Genomic DNA, 23671 nt, shown 5'->3' with positions numbered 1-23671 from the left:
CAAAAGTAGCTTTGGGAATGTGTTCTAGTGAGTTCTGTTCCTGCCCTGTGCAGGTCCTCATCTCGAGCTGCTCTCGGTGTCGGACTTGTGACTGTTTGGTTCATGATGAAGAAATCATGGCAGGCTGGACAGCAGATGATTCAAATCTCAATACCACGTGTCCCTTCTGTGGCAATTTATTCCTGCCTTTTTTAAGCATAGAAATCAGAGATCTTCGGCGGCCTGGACGGTAATAACAATATTTGAATTTTCCTCACTTTTAAATGCTCATATTGGAAATGGAGCTTTTTTGTTTGGGATTTAGGTTATTTGGGTTGTCTTTGGTTTTCTGGGGTTCTTTGGTTGGTTTTTTGGGGGTTTTTTGGCTTTTTTTTTTGGATAATATTAAGCTTTTGATTTTCCCCTGCAGGTATTTTCTGAAGTCCAGCCCTTCTACAGAAAATATGCAGTTCCCATCCCTTTTCTCCAGTCAGAGTGGGAAGTCCTGTAACACCACAGCCACTGTTGGCCTCACTACATCCCTGATGTCTGTCCAAGAGGATATCAATTCAAATAGGTAAATGTGCATTTCTTGCCTAGGAATTCCTCAGCTTCACTGTGCATATGCATGTATTTTAATCAACAGAAATAAATTTATATTCTTTGAAGAGGAGAGATTGTTTTGAGAGAGGATCCCTCTGCTGCCTCTCCCATATCTCTCAGCTGGCCACATCATCCTTTCTCTGCCTGATACACACCATTTCATCCCTAATATAGAAATTCATGTTGGTATTTGTAATTCTGCAAGTTCTATGAACTCTTTTGAGGATGTTTGTGTTCATCATCAGTGGAAGGGGGAATAAATCTTGCACTGTAACGTGAATGAGTGTGGTAACTGACAAGGCAGAATTCAAACTGTCAGGTCCATTATTTCCAGTTTATTTCTGTCTGTTTGTGTACATGTTGGTGCACTCGGAGTAAAACAAAAAGCTGAGATTCTTTTTTCTTTTTTTTTCTTCTCTAGCAAATCTAAGCAGCATGACAGTGTTTATGCCAGAAGTATCCAGATCCCCTCAGGAAGAAGACAAAATGCCTCTGGGTCAGAATGTACAAGTCATCCTGTAGCAAGGAGCATCAGTACTTTTGGTCCTTTGGAAGAAGATGAGAAGGAAAACCAGAAGATCAACCATATCATTCCTACTGGTAGCCTGCCTGCTACTTTGCAAGGACCAACAGTGTGTAGTTTTTCTACCTTAAAAGTCTTTTTTTCCTGTTTGCCATAGATTAGATAATCTGTAACAGCATTAACCTTCCTAAATTACAGTAAATGCTAGGTTGTATTATTTAAACTAATGTTAGCTGAAGCTTTTAGATTTTGGTGTGTGTATGTCATAGGGAACAAAAGCATTTATAAGACCTTGGAAAGACAGTTACATTCATTACTTTAGTTACAACTAATGGCATTTTTTTCTCTGTTACTGCAGGATTCCCTGGGCCTGGAATGGCGCTTGCCTAGTCCTGATCCTATAACAGTTCCATACCTCAGTCCTCTTGTTGTATGGAAAGAGCTTGAAAGCTTACTTGAAAATGAAGGGGATCATGCAATAACAGTGGCAGACTTTGTAGATCATCATCCCATCGTGTTCTGGAATTTGGTGTGGTATTTCAGGCGCTTGGACTTGCCCAGCAACTTACCAGGATTAATACTTTCTTCTGAGCACTGCAATAAGAACTCCAAGGTATGGACTCTGATAGGAAACACTGACATATGAGAAATGGTTGTTTTCCCATATAGGAAACCATTACATGACTCAGTAACTCTTTAGAAATATGTCTTGCACTATGCTGAGCCCAGTCCTGAATTGGTAAAGAATGTGTCAGCTGAGGGAAGATATTCAAAACTCTGGAACATGTGTTCAGCAGTCCTTGTGAGGAGCCAGTGTTTAGCTCTTACTCATCCCACTGCAATTTGTGATCCTCAGTTTCAAGAAGGATAAAGTTACTAGTCAGTTTTGTTGCTATTTGAGTAGCTAAGCAGTAGAAGGAGGAAATTTAGATTTTAGGACTGTAGAAAATAGGCAAAATACTCATTTGCCATGGCACTAGTGATCTCATTCAGATTTAACTTTCTGTATGTAGTTTTAATAGCAAAGCTTTTTTACCATGAGACCTAGAGATGTGAAGATACATGTTAAATACAGAACTCCTTTGTCATGACTTTGTAACAAAATGCCTTTGTGCATCCTCCTGTTCAGATTCCACGGAACTGTATGTCAGAGGACAGTAAATATGTTCTTATTCAGATGCTATGGGACAATATGAAATTGCATCAGGATCCGAGGCAGCCTCTGTATATTCTGTGGAATGCTCAGAGTAAGTTTTTCTTGTGGATTTTGGTGGTATTTTTTAAGAACACCTCTCATTCTGATCAACTGAAGCATGTGTGTTGAGAAAAGATGTCTTTGTGGATAGTTCACACGAGCTACAATACAGATTTTTGATCATACTGCTTTTTGTCTTGCAGGTCAAAATCGCACTCTTTTGTTTGAGAGTGAGTGTTCAGTTTGGTGTTGCTATTCTCAGTTTGGGTGACTTGTTTTGGGAGGGAGGTTCTGTGCTTAGCAGTAAACTGCTTGAACAAGTTTTAGTTTTCCAGCATTTCTGTTTCAAATCATTGACTGGTATTGGCAATGGCTTTTGCTTCACTGGGGTGGGAGGAATGAGAGGGAATACGTTTCATTGATGCCGTTCATCCACTTAGCTCATGTTCTTATTTTTAAAATTTGCTTTCTCAGAGTTTTGTTGCTGCTGTTGGATCACACACCTGAAAATAGTTCATGGCCCATTGCATCTGTTGAGTTTTCTTGTGTGCTTTTTGTGTTCTACATTGACAGTTTTTTGACTTGATGTTTTGTTCACTACATACGTGTCAATATTTTCACAGATTCTGAAGCCTTTTTTTAATGACTCTGTACTTGCTACACAAAGAAGCTATTTATTCTTACACCTTTTCTAATGTTTTTCAGCCCAGAAGTACCCAATGGTCCAGTTATTGCAAAAAGATGATGACTCCTTTAACCAGGAGCTCTTGAGGAGTATGGTGAAAAGCATTAAGATGAATGATGTGTATGGACCAATGAGTCAGATCCTGGAGAGGCTCAACAAGTGGCCACATATTAAAAGACAGAGGTAAGACCACCAACATGCCTAGCTGGAGCAGAGTTGGGCAATAATCAGCTTATTAATGTGAATTATATTTTCCTAGTCTGTTTTTTTTAAAGAAGAAAGCACTGTTTTTCACCAATGTTCTCAAATTTATCACTTTGGAAGAATTTTTTATGGTAACTTCCACCAACTTAGTTTCTCCATTATTTTTCTTTTTACTTTTTCCTCTCACCCTCCCCTTTACAGCCACCTCTTTTTCTTACCTCTGAGCAATGGGAACTAGGGATTGTGTATATATGTGTATATTTTGTTATTGAATGTTATTCATAAATTAGTAGGTGTTTTAAAATAAAAACCCTACACTTGTTTCTAGGGTATATGGGTAGATTTGGGGTTTGTTTTCAAGTCTTCTGTAGAGGGCAGAAAAGGAGCTAAGAGGTTATGTCTCATATTTAGACAGGGTTATTTTCCATTAGCAGTGGAATTGGTGAACGTTAATTCCTGTGAATCTTCATTTCTTGCCTGGATTTACTGATTTATACAAGGGTATACAACAGGCTTGTCAACAGCTGGAGCATTGACAAGGTGTTTATTTGCTTGTCTGCCTGCTTTTTCAAGCTAATGTGAAAATGCATAAAAGCAAATTCCTTGCCTGGTGAAATTTTGTGGAATTTGGTTGAGTGTTTAAGTGTGTGTTTCTTTCTGCATGCAACTGGTGCAACTTCCAGGGGACCTACCATGGGTGATGTCCATATGTGGGGAGTCCAGAACATTCTCCAGAGCTCAGAAATGACAATATTTTGAAGGCACAACCAGGAATTATGTTCAAAATGCCTCTTTTTTAATAGGTTGTCTTTAAATGCTTTAATCTTTTTTTAAAAGAGATTGTCTTGTGCTGTATCAGTGCAGTATATAAATTGGGGTTTTTACCATTTCAGGAGCCTTTACAGAGAAATACTGTTTCTTTCACTTGTTGCCCTGGGAAGAGATAACATTGATATAGGTGAGTTCTGCCAACTATTCAAATGAGCACAGCTGATGAATTTATGTGAACTTAGTTGTTCAGCTTCCAGAAAAAATAATCTGTAGATTAGATGTGTGCCACTCTGTAGTAAGTGCCAAATAAAAAGGACTTTACTTTTATTTTGTGCTGATAAATGCAGCTGTCGTGGCATTTGGGTGATGTTTTTGAGCTTGGTATCTAAAGTTGTTTTTCCCTTCCTGCAGATGCTTTTGACAGAGAGTACAAAATGGCCTATGATCGTCTCACCGCTAATCAAGTGAAGAACACTCATAACTGCGATAGACCACCGAGCACTGGAGTGATGGAATGCAGAAAGATTTTTGGAGAACCATATCTTTAAATATACTTGGCTAAAGAGGTGATATCTATGACGTATCTCTGTGTAAAATAACCACTTCAGTCACAAGGAACATCTCAGTCTTCAGTGTTCAGGAACGTGTGTGCGATGGACTGTGGCAGGAGGCCTCGGGAAATTCGGCCTGGCTGCAGTTGTGGAGATGGACAGAGAGCAAAATGGGCCAAATATTATTTCCCTGTCCCTTGTCCTTTCTGGAAATCGGTGTGTGGAGAGGCAGGTTCTAAACAAAATCAGTTCTCTGACTTGGGACAACATATTACAGCTCCCTTAAAAAAAAAGTAACAGGTGGACAGAAACAATGCACTGAAACTAATGTGAGCGAAGGAAATTCTTCAGAATCTATTGTTTACATAGAATATTCATGATGTTATGAAGAGCATACAAAGTTGTATTATACATATTTTAAATTGTTTATAGTAAGTTGATATTTTTTTAATTTTTTTAAATTACTGGAGTGAATTTTAAACGGACTTGCTGCAGAAGCAATACAGTGCTTATTTTTTTTGCAGTACACTGCTATTTATAGTAACTTGTCCAGTTACTTTTTGAAGAGTGATTTGTTTTTAAAGCAGAATAGAAAATGTTAACCTTCACCTAGACAGTACTGGAGATCCAGGATTTCTCTCATGCACACTTGGAAAATGTGTTACCACAGCAATCAGAAGGAAGGTATGGTAAATTTTGCAAAACTCTAACGAAAACACTGATGTCTCTGTGAAAACACTTCTATAGAAATCTCCTCTTCCTCTTGTGTTCCCTTCCCTCTCCACTCCCTAGGAAAGGGAAAACACATTGAAGAGTCCTATGGATTTTGTTTTGGAATCAGCCCATCTCAGCTGCTGGCATTTCCTAGTGTGGCCTCATTCCAGATGTGCCAGCCTGCAGCGAGTTCTCCAGGAACATGCAGGGTTCACAGTCTCAGTGGTTGTGTTTGAAACACTCAGTACAACACCACATAATGCCCATCCAAAACTTCTAACTCAAGTAAATCCAGAAAACTTGCTACAGGGAATTACAGGGAATGTAACTTATTGGGGCATCTTGTGCTTAGTTAAATATATTTGGAATGTTTGGTCTCTGTTTCACAGGCAAAACAACTTTTTTTTCTCGGAAGAAAACTGCTAAATCAATCCTTGTGGTGGAGTCATGGCTTTTGCTTCTTGTTTTCTTGTTCTAGAAATTTAAAAAATGTTCTGTGCTCTCAGTCACATAGCAACTCCTCACCAGAAGGTAGGCTACAGGGAAAATATCAGAAGTCTTGCATGGAGGTGGGAAAACAGACATTGAACTGTATAAAACACCCTAAACAAATTTAAATCATGCTTTAACAAATAGCTTTATTTTAAGTAATCTTAATGATTTTCTATTTTTAATTGAAGTTGTTGCTGTTATAATACTTCCAAATATTCAACTATTACATTAGATTTTATATTGCAGTCTGCCTACCAGTAGATGTTTTTAAAAACATCTTTGGTTAGCAAGTATCATAAACCAGCAATACTTAGTTAGGCAGGAAGGTAGTAAACCTTAAAGCTCAAAGATCCTTTATTAAGTGAAATAGAGCAAGCCTTAGAGGCATAAATGAAAAGTGATGCTGCTATGAAGCTCTGTAACCTCCTCCCAGACCTCTGTAGAGTTGTAAGAAGAAGCTGCCCTAAGAAGAAAGGATTTAAAACATGTAGAGCTGCAGGTATGTGCTGATGATAATTGCAGGATGTAGTCTTGGATACAGCTCCCATCGGGTAATGCCTCTTCTCTAACATGCTGCTAATGATGTAGCTGACCTTTTTGAAAGTATCCCCCCACCTGAGGTGGAGCTAGCAGTGCTACACTTACCACATCTTTCACATTTAATTTATTTTAACAATTTGTGATGCTCTTTTGTACTGCCACGCTTGTACAGTATCCTTTGTGCATGAAATGGAGCTCCTTTTTTCACCCAGGTACATGGTAGAGATACCCTCTTCATTCCTCTGAACTATTGTAAAATAAACAGGCTATTTTTGAACACATTCCCTGTAAGTACCCCTTAGTTGTGCATGGCTGCTCTGCTCTGTACAGTAGGAATGCTGCTTACTTACCATGGAAATCTTGCCTGCAGTAGTTGCTGTACTTACACTCCTAGCTGGGTGTGCCGTGGGGAAGGTCGTGTTCCCTGCAGTTCTGTTTCCCACTGGGACAGCCACTGTTCTATAGGACCTTCAAGCCATGAAACGAGAGAGAGCAAGTGCTTTTTCCAGAGCTGCTGTGGGGTGTTAGAGGGGCTGAGCTATGACCCAGCTTCCCACTCCCATCCTGGGGTGGCTGAAGAGCTGAGCCCGCTCCCCATCCCCAGGACACGGCGCAGGTGTGGGGGCAACACCGTCACACGTGGCCCTTCCTCCATCCTAGTCCCAGCCTCCTTGTAAGGACTTCCAACTGCCTCCAGACTTATAAACCCAACCAGTTTCACTTCTTTCCAACATCCCCCAGCACTGTCAGGGAGTGGATACTGCCCTGGCAGCAGGGCTGTCCGTGCAGCCTTCACACAATCCCTCTTGTTCCTGCATCCCCAGCGTGGCTCTCCTGAAGCGTTGCCAGTGTTAATTTGGGTGTGCTTTTAAATTACTCTATCATGTAGTAGTTCATCAAGTGAAATTATTATACTTAATGAATTGTTTTATAAAGTCTGTTGCAAGTCAGTCCACTGCAGAAATATATAAAAATAGAGTTGGAATAACAACATAGTATAAGTGGGAGATTTTCTTCATTTAAGTCATAATGTTCCAAATGTATCCTGAGGTCGACAATTTTTAAGCATCATACAATTCAGTGTTGAAACAGTTTTCAAATATCACTGTCCTTTATTAGAAAAGCAATTTGACTATATTTTCCAATACCACAAAGATAAATAAAATATTTGAGACATATTTTCAATTTAAAATTTTGTATGAACTGAATTTTCTCCTTTTGTGTACTAAATAATGCTAATGTCCAAAACCTTAAACAAAGGTTTTACATTTGCAGTGCAATATATATTTTCCTTTACTTATGGTTCCACTGGAATAATTATTGGAGATGAAATACTGAAATGTGAATAGAAATTGTGCTGTTTCTCTGACACTGCTGTGTCCCATTTGAGAAAGTTTGCTGTTGGTACAGTTACAGCCTTATGAATTTGACTTCCACTGGCAAATTAAATGATTCGTATCCCAAGAAAGAGAAAATTCCTGCATGTAAAATCTTAGTGTAACAAATGGGAGATGCAAATAGTAATAATAGAGAGGGGTATTTCTGGATATTATCTCACTGGGATTTAAAAATGGTACTTTGTTAGTCTGCAAGCAGCACTTTTTAAATGAATGGTTGTAGATTTGTAAATATGTAATGTTTAAATTTTATTTACCAAAAACCAGTATGTTGGATGTTTGCTTTGGTTTGTAGTTCCTTTAAAATATGCAAAGTCAGTGTTCACAATGTTAAGGTTTTTTTCTGTCTCATCCAAAAAAAAGAAGTTTTACAGTGAGTCAATAAAAAGCTTAAAATCTTTCTGGTTATTTTCATTAACATTTTATTAGATTGATTAGAGTGACAGAAATGTCTGCAGCTCTTAACCACATTGTGTGCTCCCATGAGGTGTTAACAATAAACCTCTCAGGTATGGTGATGTCACTGGTGTCTTTTCATCTTGTTTATGTAGCAGTCAGTGCTAGCAAGAATTATTGCTGGTTAAATAATCTGTAGCTGTCAGAGATTAGTGTCTGGATGAAAACAAGCCCCCAGCATTCAACTCCTTGTTGTATTTGATTGCTTTAGTCTTGATTAGAGGTAATGTGGTGTTCTAACCCCTGAGTCTTGTTGCAGCAAGAGGTAAACCCAGGTGCCATCACACTGGTACTGGTGGCACTTTACAGGAGTTTTAGGCACTGCATTGCAAGATCAGGTACAGATCTGAAAGGAGCTCAGTGCAGTTTGAGCTGCAGCCTGTGTGTCCACACAGGGATTTTAAACAGAGTAGTTCCATAAAGGCCCAGCCACATCAGTCTGATTCTCTTCCCACTGAAATAAAATTCATTGATTTCAGGGAGTTTGAGCAGTTCACTGAGTAGTTTAGAGTGTGGTCCTGAAAATTTCCTATAATAAATAAATATTCTGTGTGAAAATCAGCTCCTCTACCTTGAGGGGATCAGCCATAGTGAAAATTTGATGCATCTAAATTGTATCAGCCTTTCCACAAGTGCCTAAATGTGTTTTATTTAATTATTGGTCATTTCAGTATCTGTTCTGATCCTAAAGAAAAATAGTAGAGGCTGACACACCACTTAAGATTGATTTATATTTTAGCATGTTAAAGATACCTTATTTTCAGTAAGATTGTTACAATTCTGGTTGCTTTTTTTCAGTAGAACAACTGCTACCTCAACCCCTTCTGATGTTGCTGGATCCTCACACACATCTTGAAGTGTCCATATGTCACACAGATACTGGGCAGGATATTATCTTGTCCTCTAACATCACACTGATGATCAGAAACACAAAGTAAAGAGCAAACATGGTGAGCCCCAGTAGTTTGTTCATTTTCCATTTACAGACAGCAATAGAGAGAATCACAAACAGAAGCATGAGGAAGAGGAGAACAATTGCACAAAACAAACCATTGCTGCTGACTGCCACAGGACTGAGGCCATTGAAGATAGAAAAAAGGAACCAGGGAACTGGCAGGCTGCAAGGAAAGGAAAAGTAATTGAAATAAATGTTTTAAGGCAGTTCATTTTCTCTACCATAACTAAGCAATTTTTCCAAACTGCTACAGGGAAAAAAAAATACATGATTGTATTCAATATAGCTCAGCATAAATCTAAACTGGATGTTGTTCCTGTCAAAACTGCATTTGGATAATGCTTGCACTATCAATGCAATCCAAGACTAAAATGGTTTGAAAATAATACCTAAGTGCCTTGGTGTGCTATAACAAAGAAATGTCCTGATGGTTTAGGATGGGAGATGCAGGCACTGATACTGACCTTTGCCAGGAGCTGAATGTCTCTGAGTGACCAGATAACATTCCTGCCTGTAGAGCTTGGACATGAGCCAAAGGTCTCTTGCATTTTGAAAAACTGGTAATTTTGTGTTGATTCAGAATTGGGTGAAGGTAGTGGGCTGCATTATAAGTGTTTCTTTCCTGGCTGGGTTTGGGTTGGGCTTCTTCAAAAGGAACTGGTTGCTCAGCTTCACTTAACTACAGCTAAAGTTAAATTAACTGAGGTGGTTTTGGTTTCAAACCAGGTAACTGTTTCAGAAGAAATGTTCCTCTTAGCATGGAGCTTGGTACTCACCCAACAGTGATGTCAAAGATGTTGCTGCCCACAGAACTGGACACAGCCATGTCCCCTAAGCCCTTCCGGGCCACGATGACACTGGTGATGAGGTCAGGGATGGATGTGCCTGCTGCCAGTATGGTTAACCCCATAATTTCCTCTGATATCCCAATTGTTTCACCAACCTAATCAACACAACGTTGGGTAGGGCTGTTAGCAGTGGAACATGGAGTATAATTGCTCTGTGCAGTGTTAGGGTTTGTGCTATATTTGAGTTAAAATATTCCAAGTCCATAAAAGTGGCAGAATTTTCCTGCTTTATAGAATTATAAAATTTCATTTTACTGTGTTGATTCTGGATTTTCTCTGTAGTGTAGGAAATCTGAGCACAGTGAGGCCAGCACTGAGCCAAGGTCAAGTCAGCTACAGCACAATTTTCCTGTCCTCAGTCCTCCTCTTCTGGATGTTGTCTACCTTTGGAAATTTAACATCAGCTGTGCAAGATCTAAGGGCCTTTGGAAATGACAGTCCTTGGATTTATGGCATGATCAGATCTACTGTGCATGTGCAATATATCACTTAATACAGATGGGGGGGCTGATCCTGCAAGATGGAAGTATTATTTCCCAGAATACCAGGTGAACGTTAACATGGGGGAGTGAAGATCATTTAGCAGCTTCCAGAATCAAAACCTATATTTTCCTAGAATTTTAATTAGGTAATGGATAATTATTCTGCACAGAAACATTCATCAATGAAAAGTCAGAATTAAGATAAATCTTGATGGTGCTTTTCCTTTCACTGATGCACAAACTCCCTTGGAAGCTTTCAGAAATGAATGAATCTTTGTCAAATGAAAAAAAAAGGAAATCAAAAATTCCCTTTTGGGTTCTAACAAAACAAAGTTTCTACTGTTGTGATGGATGACTGCAGCTGTAATTCATCAGATAAAATGCCACAGTAACACTGTCCCCTCTCTCCATCTGCTTGTTCTGAAAAGGGGATTTGCAGAGAGAACAAAACCTCTCACCTGGTGAGCCCACCACACCATGAGATAAGAGAATGCAGCAATCCAGAGGATGGATCCAAAAAATGTGATGACAAAGAATTTTTTTGACTCCTGTTGAAATTGAGTTTGAAAAGAAAAAAGAGAAGTTTCAGGTAAATTAATAGTCCCCATTGAAAACTATTCACCTGAAACACTTCACTGCAATTGATTGCTTTAACTTGGAACCTGGTCTTTGTTTGCTGTTTTTCAGCTTGATTAGGTGACCTGTAGTTGCTAGAATTTGTGGTTTATTAAATTAAGTCTCTGCAATGACATTACACTGCAGCTGGGGCTCCTGTCCCACTCCCTGCAGCAGTAACAGCCCTTCAACTATGCAAAGACTCCAGACATGGAAAAATGGACCCAGGGACTCTTGCCCAGAGGAAATCTATAGCTCAGTTAATGACTCCAGTAGCAGGAAGATAGATTCTTACTGGGTTTCTGACGTCAGGCAGAGTGCTCCAGAGAGGAAAGACAATGGGAAAGAGGAAAAGGTAAATTGCTTGTTTTGTCCTTGATTCTGGCCATTCCAGAGATAAGGGCTCCTTGTTTTCATCACCCTCTGTGCTGTCACCATCGCTGTCCTGGCTCTCAGAGCTGCTGTCGTCTGAGGTGTCACTGCTTGATGGGGGCTGTACCTCAGGATAAAAAATCAAAAAGCCAATATATTTTCACACTAACAGGCAGCTGCAGTTACTCACTGTGGCCTCACCTGAGCAGAGCTCACATTTGTAACCTGCTGAAGGCAGCCACAGCTCTTGTGGGACAGGACCCAGGCACAGCCCACCCCAGCACCTGTGTATTGTTAACTAATGGGTATCCATTAACTAGAAACACCTTTTAGACACAAATTAATTATTTTATGTCCTTAAAAAACCTTTTTTTCATTGGAACTGCTAAATAATGTCACCCAAAAGGGATTTGGGGAGCAAAACAGAAGAGTCTGCTGGTGAGCACAGGACAGTCAGGTGCTCTCACTTCCCCTTCCCCTGAGGCGATACCTCAAAAGAGTCATTTGAGGGGACAATACTATCCAGTAACTTGGTGTCATAATCTGGACCAAATTTGTGTTTGTATTTCAGCCAGCATTTTAAACCACTACACACAGAACCTATGTACAGATGCCAGTGACGTAGGTTGGGTCCTGTCCCAACAGCTCTGGAGCAGGGAGAAGGAAAGTACACATGAACATCAGCCTGGATGGCACGTAGTGCCTGTGTTCCTGATGTTGATACCTGTCCATCCTGTGGCACATCTGCCTCCTCTGTGTCTTTGCTGGGCTCAGAGTCACTGCCAGGAGTTACCTGGACGGTGCTTGCTGTTTTCTTTTCCTCTTCTGCAAAAGCAATAAGAAGAAATGCTGGTTTCAGTCATCCTGGATGAGCAGCAGAAGTGATACCAGGGCATCACCTTCCCTGTCACCAGCAGGAGCTCTGAACTCCCTACCACAATGCTGGCATTTCAGGTTAAACCCCCTCAGATTGCTTAGGTTTGTTGTGTGTCCTCCCTGGCTGCTGGTGATTGTGTTTGGTAAATCTGGGCTGAATTTGGCCTACCTGGAGTAGAATGGGACCTTGGTGCTCCTCTCACCTTCCATGCAGAACTGCCGTAAGGGGCACATGTGTAATAGGGAAATGCTAATTACCTCATCTACAGCTGATGAGCATTTCTTGGGTCTCTTTTTAGATTCTGAAGGTTGTATTAAAACCATCCTTATAACCCAGAAAGGATGTAAAGCTTTGCTTCTCAGGTTTCCCCCCAGCTCCCCACTCCCTCCATAGAGCAGGGCGTTCTCCAGGGACCTGATACTCTTCAAGGCTTCTGAGAAATGACCAGGATGTGCTGCCAGACTTTAATCCCTGACCATTTGGTGGGTATTCAAAAGCAAATAGGAAAGTGCTGACACATACAAGGAAATAACTGCAGTGTCCTGCTGTTCCTGCATTAACCTGCATAGCCAAGAGGAACACGGAAACCTCTGTGGGAACAGAACAGAAATATGGATAACACAGAGCAGGGATGAGGGAGTGAAGTCAGTGTAGTGTTCATAGCACCAAGAATTTACTTGGGTTTTACACAGTGTTTTTCTCAAGTTTGGGCTCATTCACCTCTGTGAGGCTCAGTGTTGGGAGGTGCTCAGGTTCCTGTGTCGTGTGGAGCTGGGATCTTCCACACAGAAGTTTCTTGGTGTTCAAAAGCTCCAGCCTTTCTGGCAGCACAAATCTGTGTTGTAGCACAGGTCAGCTCTGGCTTTGTGTCAGGGGTGACAGAGAAAACCCCAAAAATATTAAACTGATAGAGGCCAGATCTGGGTTAAATGTTAATTAGAAATTTTTCCCTGTGAGGGTGAAGAGGTCCCAGCACAGGGTGCTCAGAGAAGCTGTGGCTGGTCCATCCCTGGAAGTGTCCAAGGCCAGGTTGGACAAGGCTTGGAGCAGCCTGGGATAGGGGAAGGTGTCCCTGTCCATGGCAGGGGGTGGAAAGGGATGGTCTCTAAGGTTCCTTCCAACCCAAACCATTATATTCTGTGATTCTATTAAAGGAAAAGTGCACAGATCCTTGGATTTGATATAGACACAGTGTAGATTATTCCCTCTGGAGGAACCTTCTGCAAGTCTGTGAAGGTACTTTGTTTTAACAAACACCTCATTTGTAGGGTGTACCAAAGACCAGCAACAGCCAAGTGCAGTTTGCAGTGCCCCGATTTCCCTCCTGCCCTGTTCCATGGCCATTTCAGTCCCTCCTTGTACTCTCCCTGCCCTGCCTCACTAACAGCTCCCCTGGGGATGGCTGCTCCTGCCCGCCTGCATCGATTGATTGCTGCTGCATTGTTACAGCAGCCATCTGTGCCCAGCAACAGCACAAAATCTCTGTTAGACCCCAGGGTTTCTTTGCCAGCTGGGAAGGTGAGGGCTTGCAGTGCAAAACAAGGCAAACAGTGCTGGCTCTTCCTGCACTCACCTGCCTGGGAACCTTGTCCTTCCAGGGTCTCAGCCTTGGCCTTGGCCATGTTGCTCAGGATGTCAACCCTGTCTTTAAATTTTGCTGTGGGTGAGAAGGACACCATCATCAGGGGCTGTCACTGCAAAGCCCCCCTGGACCTGCCTCCCCCACCACACACGTGCTCTTGCCCCCTTCCTCCTGCAGCTGCTGCAGCCAGCACTGCCCAGGGGATGTTCTGGCTGTGACCCCCCCAGATTTTGGTCATAGCTGTTGTATTTAACTGCTTAGTGCTACAGAAATTACAGCAGCAATTTGACATGGAACCATTTAAAGAGAATCTAGAGGAATGAGAAATCCTTTCCAGGTCAGTAATACAGATGATATCTGTACTTGATAGGAAAAAAATGCAAAAAGAACAGAGGGGGAGTTTTGGTGCAATATAATCTTGTTCCCAAGGGACTATTGATTTTTTTTTTTTTTCTAGGCTAGATTATGAGCAAACTAAAAATGACATCTTCCTCCTGCCATGTGACTGTTGAAGAGGCTTTAGGGTGCTGCTTACAGGGACCTGATGAGAATGGAAAATAAACACTTTTTATGTTCCAGTTCCCTGGAAAATGATTGCTTTTTCTAAGTATACACAAGTGTCTCCTGCTGGAGCTGATCTAAATTCTTGGTATCCAAGTTCAGCATGATCCAGGCTGTCTGAGAGATGATCTTCACCAGCACAGGTCTGGTGCTCTATTTCTGGGGCTGCTGAGGGCTTCTTCCACTGTAAACCAAGCTCTGCTTTATTCAGCTGAGCTGCATTTTTACTGGTTTACAGCGAACTGTGAAACTGTGCATCTCTGTAGTTGTTTTTTGTTCAAATGTCTTACTGCTGACTCTCAGTGAAAGTGACCAAGGATGAGTTCAAAGAAAAGCTCCATTTTGTGCTAATCTATGTCCTCTGTTGAGTTGCACACCGAATGCTGAGGGTCACTGGGTCTGCACATGGGCAGTAGCCACAAGGAATTGGCCAATGCTGTGTTTGGCTTGTGTGCAGGGCTGTAAATTAATTTCCTCTGAAAGTTTTATCACATTGATTTAATCTACTGTGTTGTTGCCTACGCACCCAGAAGGTGCTGTTGTCATATGCCTCAAGGGCAGGGCCCTGCCACTTTATTAATCACAGTGACATTGAGATAATAGAAATAGCAGGTCCAGCCATGTGGGCAGAACTGTTCTTCTGAGCTGGACCTTGTGAAAACCAGTAAATTCTGCTGTATGTCCAATAACTGGACCCAGCTCAGACATTAAGACTTCAGGGGACGAGTCCTGCTCCAGTGAGATTCCAGCTACTGTTTGATAGAAACATCTTTCACCAGCTGGAATTTCCACTGAGAACTGGAATGGTTGGACTGAGATGAAATGATCATGGAGTACCAGAATGGTTTGGGTTGGAAGGGACTTTAATCCCATCCCATTCCACCCCTGCTATGGGCAGGGACACCTTCCACTATCTCAGGCTGCTCCAAGCCCTGTCCAACCTGGTCTTGCACACTTCCAGGGATCCAGGGGCAGTCACAGCTTCTCTGGGCACCCTGTGCCAGGGCCTCACCACTCTCACAGGTAAGAATTTCTAATCTAAATGATAATTTCTTCTCCTTTGAAAAGCTGACTGGACTGACGAGCCTGATTCTTCCATGCTCCTTGTCAATACTGCAGTTCACTGGAGGGATGTGAACTGTTGGCTTCCTTCCCCCTGTGCTCGTGCACAACCACATCCTTCAATGCAGGGGTGACCTTTTGCTCCCAGTCTCCTCTAAGCACTGGGCAGTGCATCCTTCTGTTTGGCTTTTCCCTGAAGCTGCTGCAAAAGCTGCTGTCAGCAGGGTCAGGGCGGTCAGGCTCAGCCTGAGATTATGGAAATTCAAGCTCCTGGCTCGCTGCCCTGCCAGGCCGCAGGCTGGGAGCGCTGAGTGGAGCCCAGGAGCATCTCTGTCAGGATAAACAGATTAGGCCCAGGCCACTGTCCAGCTCTCATGAGATCAGCCTCGTTTAAAAGGGTGGTAATTCCTCTGGCACACAATTCCTGCAGGAGGGGCTGAGATCGGAGGCAGAGCTGGCTCTAAGCTGGCCAGACCTGCAGGTCAGCACAGGGAGGGAAGGATGTTCATGGGCTCAGCCCAGGCTGTGCTGGATCAGCTGTGCAGGGCAGTGTCCCTCAGTCTCCTGGGGCATTCACTGCTGGCAGCTCCGTCCCCAGGGCTGAGAACCTGTCACACAGGACATGTCTGTGTCCAGTGGCCCTGAGAGGCTCTCCAGGAGAATTCTTGTCCTATGAATTGGCAGCATCCAGGATGGACTTCAGGTGGCAGCTGAGCTTCTACCTTGAATTTGGCTCTTACATTTAATTCACTCTTTGGCTCTAATATTCAATCTAACAGGAATGACAACACAATCAGCAGGGAGGATTTTTTTTCTTTACAATTTGGCATGAACCTGAAGGATTTGGAGATTCTGATGTATAAAAGTAGAAGTACAAAAAAAGTCTTGTGATTCCTTTTGCCCTCTGTATCTTGATTCTCTTAAACCAAATGATGGAATGCTAATGAAGCAAGGAGAGGCTTCAGCCCTTTCCAGCCTGCAATAGTGCCCACTGCTCTGGTCTAATTTCCAAAATCATTACTTTGTTAACTGGGGCATAGTGAGGGCAGGCAGCTCTGACAACCTCTCTGCTGGAGCCTTTTGCTTCATTCAAAAAAAAAAAGTAGGTTTCTGCTTTGTTCCCTGTCTGACTAGAGTTTAAAGAGTCTGGTGGTAAGGCTGGAGGTTCAGAAATGACAGACTTCCTCAGCATTTCCAAAATCCTCCCTCCCTTTAATTCCCCAACAGTTCCCTCTGGTGTCTAATGGGATGATCTGGAAAAGATCTCATGCTCTTCTTCTACTCACTTTCACAAGAAGTGGGGAAAAGGACAAAAGAACAAACTTGCTAGAAATTCCTAATTTTAAAAAAAAAGGCACATTGAAGGTAAAAAGTTCTATCAAAAATATAATTCAGGATGCCATATAAATATTAGAACTTTTAACGTAAACAAGTAGTCTCCCTGAGACAAAGACTTAAGTAATGATACTTTCCTAATACAAAAAGAAAAAATCTCACATTCTGAATTTAATGCACTCTTCAAAAGAGAAATTTTGTTTCACACAAGGGCTGTTGCAGATCTGTGTTTCACACTTTTGCATTTCCAAGACCTCTGCCCCTGAAATCTGGGTTTGGAGAGCCAGTGCTGGCAGCTTCTCTATGTTTTGGACCTTGCTGCCCTGAAACCATTTATGTGCTGCCCCATTAAAAAGTGAGGGCAGCCGAAAGAAGAAATCCTACGGAATCCTGATTGCAGCAGGTTCAGTGAGGATCTGCTGAGCAACTGTTGGCAGCCTTTTCCTTCTGTCAAGTGTTCAATGCTACAGGCTGCAAGTGCTGATGCTACAGGCCTTGGCAAGAAGGAACAAGGGCCCTTGGGGAAAGATAAATTGCTTTGGGATCATCTTTTATGTGTCAGTCTAATTACAGAAATGTGCCTGGTACAGACAGTGCTGGACACGCTGCAAAGGGAAGGATGGTGTTGGTGATCCATGGGAAGCAGGCACAGCTGTCCCAAGTGTCACACAGGGCTGCAGGGCTGTTAATACAGGACTAGGAACTATTAACACATCAGAACACAAGTCCTCATATGCCTTGGCAGCTTCAGCTCCTCTTCCAGATCCTTCCTTGGGATGTCATTCCATCTCTTTGGCCAAGCTCCTTGAGCCACTTAGGTTTCTCAGTTTATGCATAAATTCCTTTTCTCCAGACTCTCTTTTCTTCAGGTAGGAATTTATCACATTAAGGAGTATCTCCTACAAGGCACACAGGATTTGGCACCTGGGCTCTTTGATTTTTTTAACCGGTTGTAATATCAATAATTTATTGTTATATTTTATAAGGCGGTGTTTCTTTTCTCACAGCCTTGAATGGAGCAGTAACATATCTGAGGCAGAGGTTTTGCCATTAATTCAGTGACATTTTATTTCCTAGACCCAAGTAAAGGGTCTAGGAAATAAAAACCTTCGGGAGAGGCTGTTGCAGCCCGTGCCTGCACGGTGCCTGCACGGTGCCTGCGGTTTCAGACCCAGATACACACGGTCACACTCCCATCTAGTGGCTGCCGCACACACGCAGAACTCGCACCCTGCCGGGCCGCCGGCAGAGGCTTAGGTTGGGTATCAGGAATGATTTCTGCACCCAAAGGGTCCTCAAGCCCTGGCACAGAGAGTCACTATCCCCAGAGGGATTTAAAGAATCTGTAGATGGGGCACCTGGGGACACGTGGCCTTGGCAGTGATGGGGGAACAGTCAGACTTGATGATCTTAAAGGTCTTTTTCAACCTAAATGAGTCCATGATTCTATGTAATGAGTGGGAAGTTCTCTTTGAGAGAAGATCCAGACTGATCCCCCAGTCCTGTATTTTCCATATTCACAAGGCCTGGGAACAGCAGCCTCTTCAGCAAGGACTTGCAACTGCATGGAAAGCTCCCAGCAGCCTATTCTGGGCTGAACTGGCTGGGGCTCTCCTTGGCCTGGGCTGCCAACCTCAGCCCCCCACAACTCTCCTGCTGAGGGGTCCCAGAGTTTCACCAGGGAACCAGCCTGGACCAGAAAGCCAAGATTGTGCTGACCTGGGGTGGGCAGATACTGTACAGAGATGTTTAGAGGTGTGGGAAGGGTGAGAAGGTGTTGGGAGGTCTCTCAGTGGCAGCAGCCCTTCAATTCTGGCACTTTCTGATGCTCAAGGCAATGGCACATCCTCTTGGAAGGTTTTGGGTCTATCCTGGTGCTGTTGATACAACCTTTTGGAGGCACAGGCGGCAAGGAGCAAACCCTGATGAGTCTGGCTCTTGTTAAGGCTACTGTTCATAACACATTGGGTGCTTTCACTGGAATCTGTCAAAGCAGACACTGATCTGCCCTGCCATCCTCCTCCAACCTCCTTTGTTCCCTCCATCAGTTTGTGCAGCTGGGATTCTGATCTGGAGAGTCCTCTTTGTAACCTCTGTGAGGGACACGAGAGGTGTTGATCTGCTTAGCTTCAGTCTCTCTTTCAATGGGCAGCAGATAATCTCCTTAGAACAAGTAGGGCACTGGATGGGTGGGGCATGAGCTGAGCTAGGAAGGAAAATCTTAAAAACATCTTTTCTTAATGTTCTTCACTATTTCTCCGAAAATGAACCTCCACAGTGTGACTGGATTAAAGTTAATATAAAGAAACATGTTAAAAGGCTGTGTACAAAGACCCTGGTCTGTCAAGACATGAGGCTTCTCTGCACCCTGGGCAGTTTAAAAGAGGTCTTGGACCTGAGCTGGTCCTCCCCTGGACCTGGAGAGGCCCATTGCCTGCACAGGGCTGTGGGCACACTTTGCCATAGCAGTGATGATACCATGTTGCAGGTTGGCTTTTAGAGGTGTCAGCCTGAATTACAGAGAATTAGCCTCACCATCATGATTAGAATCTCAGCTGGGCTTTTAACCACTGTCAAAAAGATAATTCTTCAAGGGTTTTTAACTCTTTTTGTGCTGCTGTTTCAGGGCTGGGATGAGGTCTGAGCTAAGAGGAAGACGGGATGTGCTATGGAATGGAGGAACCTGGTAACTCACATTTGCTGTCCCTGCAGTCAGAGACACAGCAGAGATTGGGATGTCACCACTTCCAGGGAACTCCAGCAGCAGCAGCTGCCACCACAGCAGTAACCAGCTTGGCACAGGAAAAGTAGATATGGCAGGACCAAAACATGATGTGCTTGTCCTTGCCAGCTACACGATCAGAAGGGGCACATCCCACTGTCACAGAGCTCCCCTCACCTGAAACCATCTGTGATACTCAGCTGCACCACACAGATGAGTTGCTGACCCCAAAATACTGATTGTATTCCTAGTGAAACCACTCAGGGCTGTGAACACAAGGCCCTCTGGTGTGGAGCATGCACTCACCTTCTGCTAGGGGGTCCAGGGTGTGGATCATGAGCTGGACGATGGTGCTGCGCATCTGGGAGTTGTGCAGGGAGGCCGAGCTGCTGCCCCGCTGCAGGGCTGCTCCAGGCTGTAGGAAGGTACAAAGCCAGTCAGTTCCAGCTTCTTTGTCCTCTACATCAGGCAAGGCCTCTCCAGGCCACAGGGCAGCAATTCAACAGCAGCAGAGGAATCAGCTGTTCAGTGTTTGCTATGGGAAAGGACAGACCCCACCAGCCTCTGCTGTGAGAGCCCAGGAAGAAATTTGGTCACAAAACCAGGTAAGAAGAGTCACTTTCTGAATTTCTATATGCCTGTTCTATAGCAGAGAATGAGTAGCACTCATCTAGTTAAATCCACCTGGGAAGCCTGAGCTGTTTCTTAAATTTTATAAAAACTCCTTTAAGGACAGGACTCAGCCAGGTGTCCTCTTAAGCAAACTGTGGCCATTGTGCCTGATGTGATACAGACTTTGGCCCAGGTTTCTTGGCACAGGAGATGACACCTTTATGTTTACCTGACATGGGGAGAGATTCAAAATACCATGACTTCAGATCCCTGTAAATTTGCTCAGACCTACCTACAGCTTCCTCACATCTGGTGGCTTCATTGTTCCATCATCTACAACTGCCCCAGTGCTTGTCGGCAAGCAACGAAGAACAGAAGTGACCAATCACCTCTGCTGCCTCAGGATCTAATGATCCTTCAGGCTGCTGCTTCTGGGGAAGTGGCACAGTGACACAAAGGTCTGTGGATGCTACTGAAAGAGCCACAGCCATGAACCTCTTTAAAACCATTGGCTTCTGAGAAAAACAAGAAAAACCTTCAGCCTCCCAGTGAGGATGCAGGCACCTGGGGGCAGACTCACAACTGATTCCTGTAGCTGCAGACAGAATTTCCTCCAACATCTCTCAGTTGCAAGAGGCTGGGACAGAGGCCTTTTCCCCCCTGTTTACTAGAATTGCCTAATCTTATTCTCAGACCAAGAATGTGTTCCTGCAAGTGTTCTTTCTGGAACTTCTTTACAACAACCAAGCAAAATCCCACACACATCTTTGAAAGCAGCTAAGAGACATTTAGTAATTGCACAGGTAGAACTCCCTTTTAGTGATGTTCTCTGATTTCTTAGACTCTCTCTAGTTTGCATTTCCCCCATTTTAAAACACTAATCATTGACCAGTACCTGTATTCTGAGGTTTGAATATCTGCTTTGTGAAGGAGATGCAGTTTTACTTTGTGGTTTACACTAGAAAGTTATTTCCAGCTTGCCCTCTGAACTCTAAGGACACCAACCTTCTGCATATGCTCTGCTGATGCTGCCTGCACAGCATTTAGCTTCTTTTTCAGCTCCTGCTTCACCCATTGCTCTAGGAACACGTTCTGTTTCATGGTGAACACATATGTGGCATAGGCAGTCAGTAAAAGGAGGCTTTCCCACCAATCAATGACACTGTCTAGGAAAAACAGGATGAGCATCAGTAAGTCTACAATGTAGAATGAGATGTCTCTAAATAAGGGCCACCATGTCAAGTGGAGTATCTGCCTTGAGAAGAGGGCACAGGTGCCAATGACAAAGAGGATATTAAACACTGCTGAGCCCACAATGGTACCGATGCCAACATTGCTGTGTGAGATGAAGACACCTATGAGGGACGTGAAGAGTTCTGGTGCTGATCCACCTGCTGCCATGAAGGTGGCTCCAGCCACATCTTCAGAGATCTGCAACTTCTCAGTGATCACTCCCAAAGCAGGGACAAAATACTCATCACATACTATGGCCAAGGCCACAAATACATACATCATGCCAAAGATGTGAAGTACAACCCACCCTTGCCTGCGTTCTTCCACACTGAACAGGTCCTGGGGATATTCTCCTTTGGATTCATAGGGTGGTTTTTCACCTGGGGAGCTTTCACTGGCATTTTCTTGCTGCGGTGTTGTAGCCACTGACGTGGTGATGGGCACAGCTGGCTCAGGATCCACATAGATACAGTGCCTTATTTTGGGTGCTGTGGCATTGCCTCTTAAAGAAGTCTTGTTGCTGGGGAGGTCCCTGGAGATCACTCTGACAGGGTCTGTGGGTTGGGGGGCTCTGTGTGATGCTGGAAGGGCAGAAGGACTGAACTGGAGCTGGTAGAAAGAGAGGAGCAACACTATGGCAAGCAAGAACAGGATTCGGTTCCTCCGTAGCCGCCTCCTCCGTGGTAAATGCATTTCCTAAAGCTTCAAAACCCAGAGCCGTGTCCAGAAGCCACTGAAGACTTCACTTGGTCAGCAGTTTGATGATCTGGAGCATCAGGATTGGAACTGCACAGCACAATATGGGGAACCCTGCAAAAGAAAATCTGCTGTGAAAAACAAAGTACTGCAACTTTCCCCCATTTGGGGAGCAACACTTCACTGACTGCTTGTCTATTTTTCAATAAAAAGAAATGGACTTAAATGAGTAAAGAGAGCTATAGATCCAGGTTACAGTCTATTTTTTTAATATTATTGTAAGCTATGCTTATTAATAATCAAATGTCTGGCTTCATAGAGAGGAGTTGGCTGAGGCAGTCCAATACAAGCTGAATTCTGATTCCACCCAATGCCCATATCCAGGAGCTGTTAAGGACTGCATTTACCAGAGTCCAGTTGTTATTCTGTAATTTTATCAAGCGCGTCAGTGTTGTGCAGGAGGAGTGGTTACGGCTCCTGTCAAGGAAACAACTTTAAATTGTTAGAAATTATGCTCTGAAGACAAGACCAAGATGGTCAAACCTCCCTCCTAAACCAACTTGTTCACCAAAATAACCTCAGGAGGATGGAAACTGGTTTAGAGTTCCCAGTGATGCTGGTCTGTGGCTTTCCAGCCTTTCACTCCCCAAGAAACCATCCAAGGAAGGGTAAGGTTTTTCCTTCAGTTTGAGCAGAGGGTGAAGAAAACATGGTTCTAGTAAAACTGGGGGTGCTGAGCAGCCATTTGTTTCTATGACTACATCTTTTCAGGGCTTTCTGTAGGAATCAGAACTGGCAAAGTGGAATTCTAATCATACCTTTTATTAGGGGTAATTAGCATATCTTGCATAATTATGTGAACAACATTTAGAATGGAAGAGAAATGGTAAATGCCACAGTGACAGTGCCTGCAGCTGTGACAGCACAAGGACAGGGATTTGGGGCTGGACAGAATTCACCCTTCAGCACTGTTTGAATGTTTTACCTTAGAATGACACTCTTCATGGATTATTTTTTTGCCCAGAGTGGGCATGTTACATTATTCTCTAGCAGTGAATTATTCTTCAGATGTGAATCATAGTTTTCTAAACCACTCTCAGATAAGCTCTTCATGCAAGTTATCACACATTAACCCTCTTGCATAACACCCAGGGAAGTTATCAGACTAAATTTCTTGCAAAACAGGCAGTGTTAATTTAAATAGTTGGGAGGATCACTAAGGCAACAGTAAGAGAGGGTCATGGGAGTCCCTAGATAAATAGATGATACAAGGTTTGGTTCTCATGCATAAAAAGAAAATAAACATACATATGGCAGAACTGCACAAGAGGTACAACAAATTGCATGTTATGAGAAAATAACTCTCCCTAATAAAGACAGCAGAGTTAAAAGAATGGCACAGAGAGAACACACTTATGCACACACTCCTATTTAAACACTGGTTTTACTTCTCCTCTCCAAAATTAACTGCTTAAAAGACTTTTTTTTTGCAAGGAGAAAGACACCCAAAGCTAAGACCGGTTCTAAGAGCTTTCCAGCCTTTCCCAGTTCCTGACCAGAGGAATTGTTTCTCTAGTCTTGTAAGTTTAGGTTAACTCCTGATAAACTC

The 23671-nt window shown here is 43.2% G+C and overlaps 2 protein-coding genes across 5 annotated transcripts in view; one reads left to right on the top strand and one right to left on the bottom strand.

Moving 5' to 3' along the window:
* DENND4A (DENN domain containing 4A) overlaps positions 1-8172 on the top strand; it is a 48740-nt gene extending 40568 nt beyond the window's left edge. For 3 of the 4 annotated variants that reach the window (XM_015638564.3, XM_015638565.3, XM_015638563.3), the window contains 9 exons: positions 54-229; positions 410-556; positions 1004-1214; positions 1464-1718; positions 2235-2352; positions 2504-2530; positions 3006-3168; positions 4083-4147; positions 4372-8172. In XM_015638564.3, coding sequence (XP_015494050.1) covers positions 54-229; positions 410-556; positions 1004-1214; positions 1464-1718; positions 2235-2352; positions 2504-2530; positions 3006-3168; positions 4083-4147; positions 4372-4508 — 1299 coding nt within the window. In that variant the 3' untranslated portion in view covers positions 4509-8172. The remainder of the gene's footprint in view (positions 1-53; positions 230-409; positions 557-1003; positions 1215-1463; positions 1719-2234; positions 2353-2503; positions 2531-3005; positions 3169-4082; positions 4148-4371) is intronic. The other variant, XM_015638566.2, reaches the window with a different exon arrangement.
* A 109-nt stretch (positions 8173-8281) lies between these two features.
* Positions 8282-22283, bottom strand: SLC24A1 (solute carrier family 24 member 1). The gene is given in 10 exon segments (XM_033516906.1): positions 8282-9228; positions 9842-10008; positions 10854-10943; positions 11306-11503; positions 12107-12207; positions 13833-13916; positions 19828-19936; positions 20426-20483; positions 20523-20527; positions 21139-22283. Coding segments are annotated over 10 exon segments (1983 nt in total). The 5' UTR covers positions 22060-22283; the 3' UTR covers positions 8282-8978.
* Between the last annotated feature and the right edge of the window lie 1388 nt (positions 22284-23671).

Source organism: Parus major, chromosome 10, assembly GCF_001522545.3.
Source record: "Parus major isolate Abel chromosome 10, Parus_major1.1, whole genome shotgun sequence".
Lineage (NCBI taxonomy): Eukaryota > Metazoa > Chordata > Aves > Passeriformes > Paridae > Parus > Parus major.
This window is presented reverse-complemented; position numbering and strand designations above follow the sequence as displayed.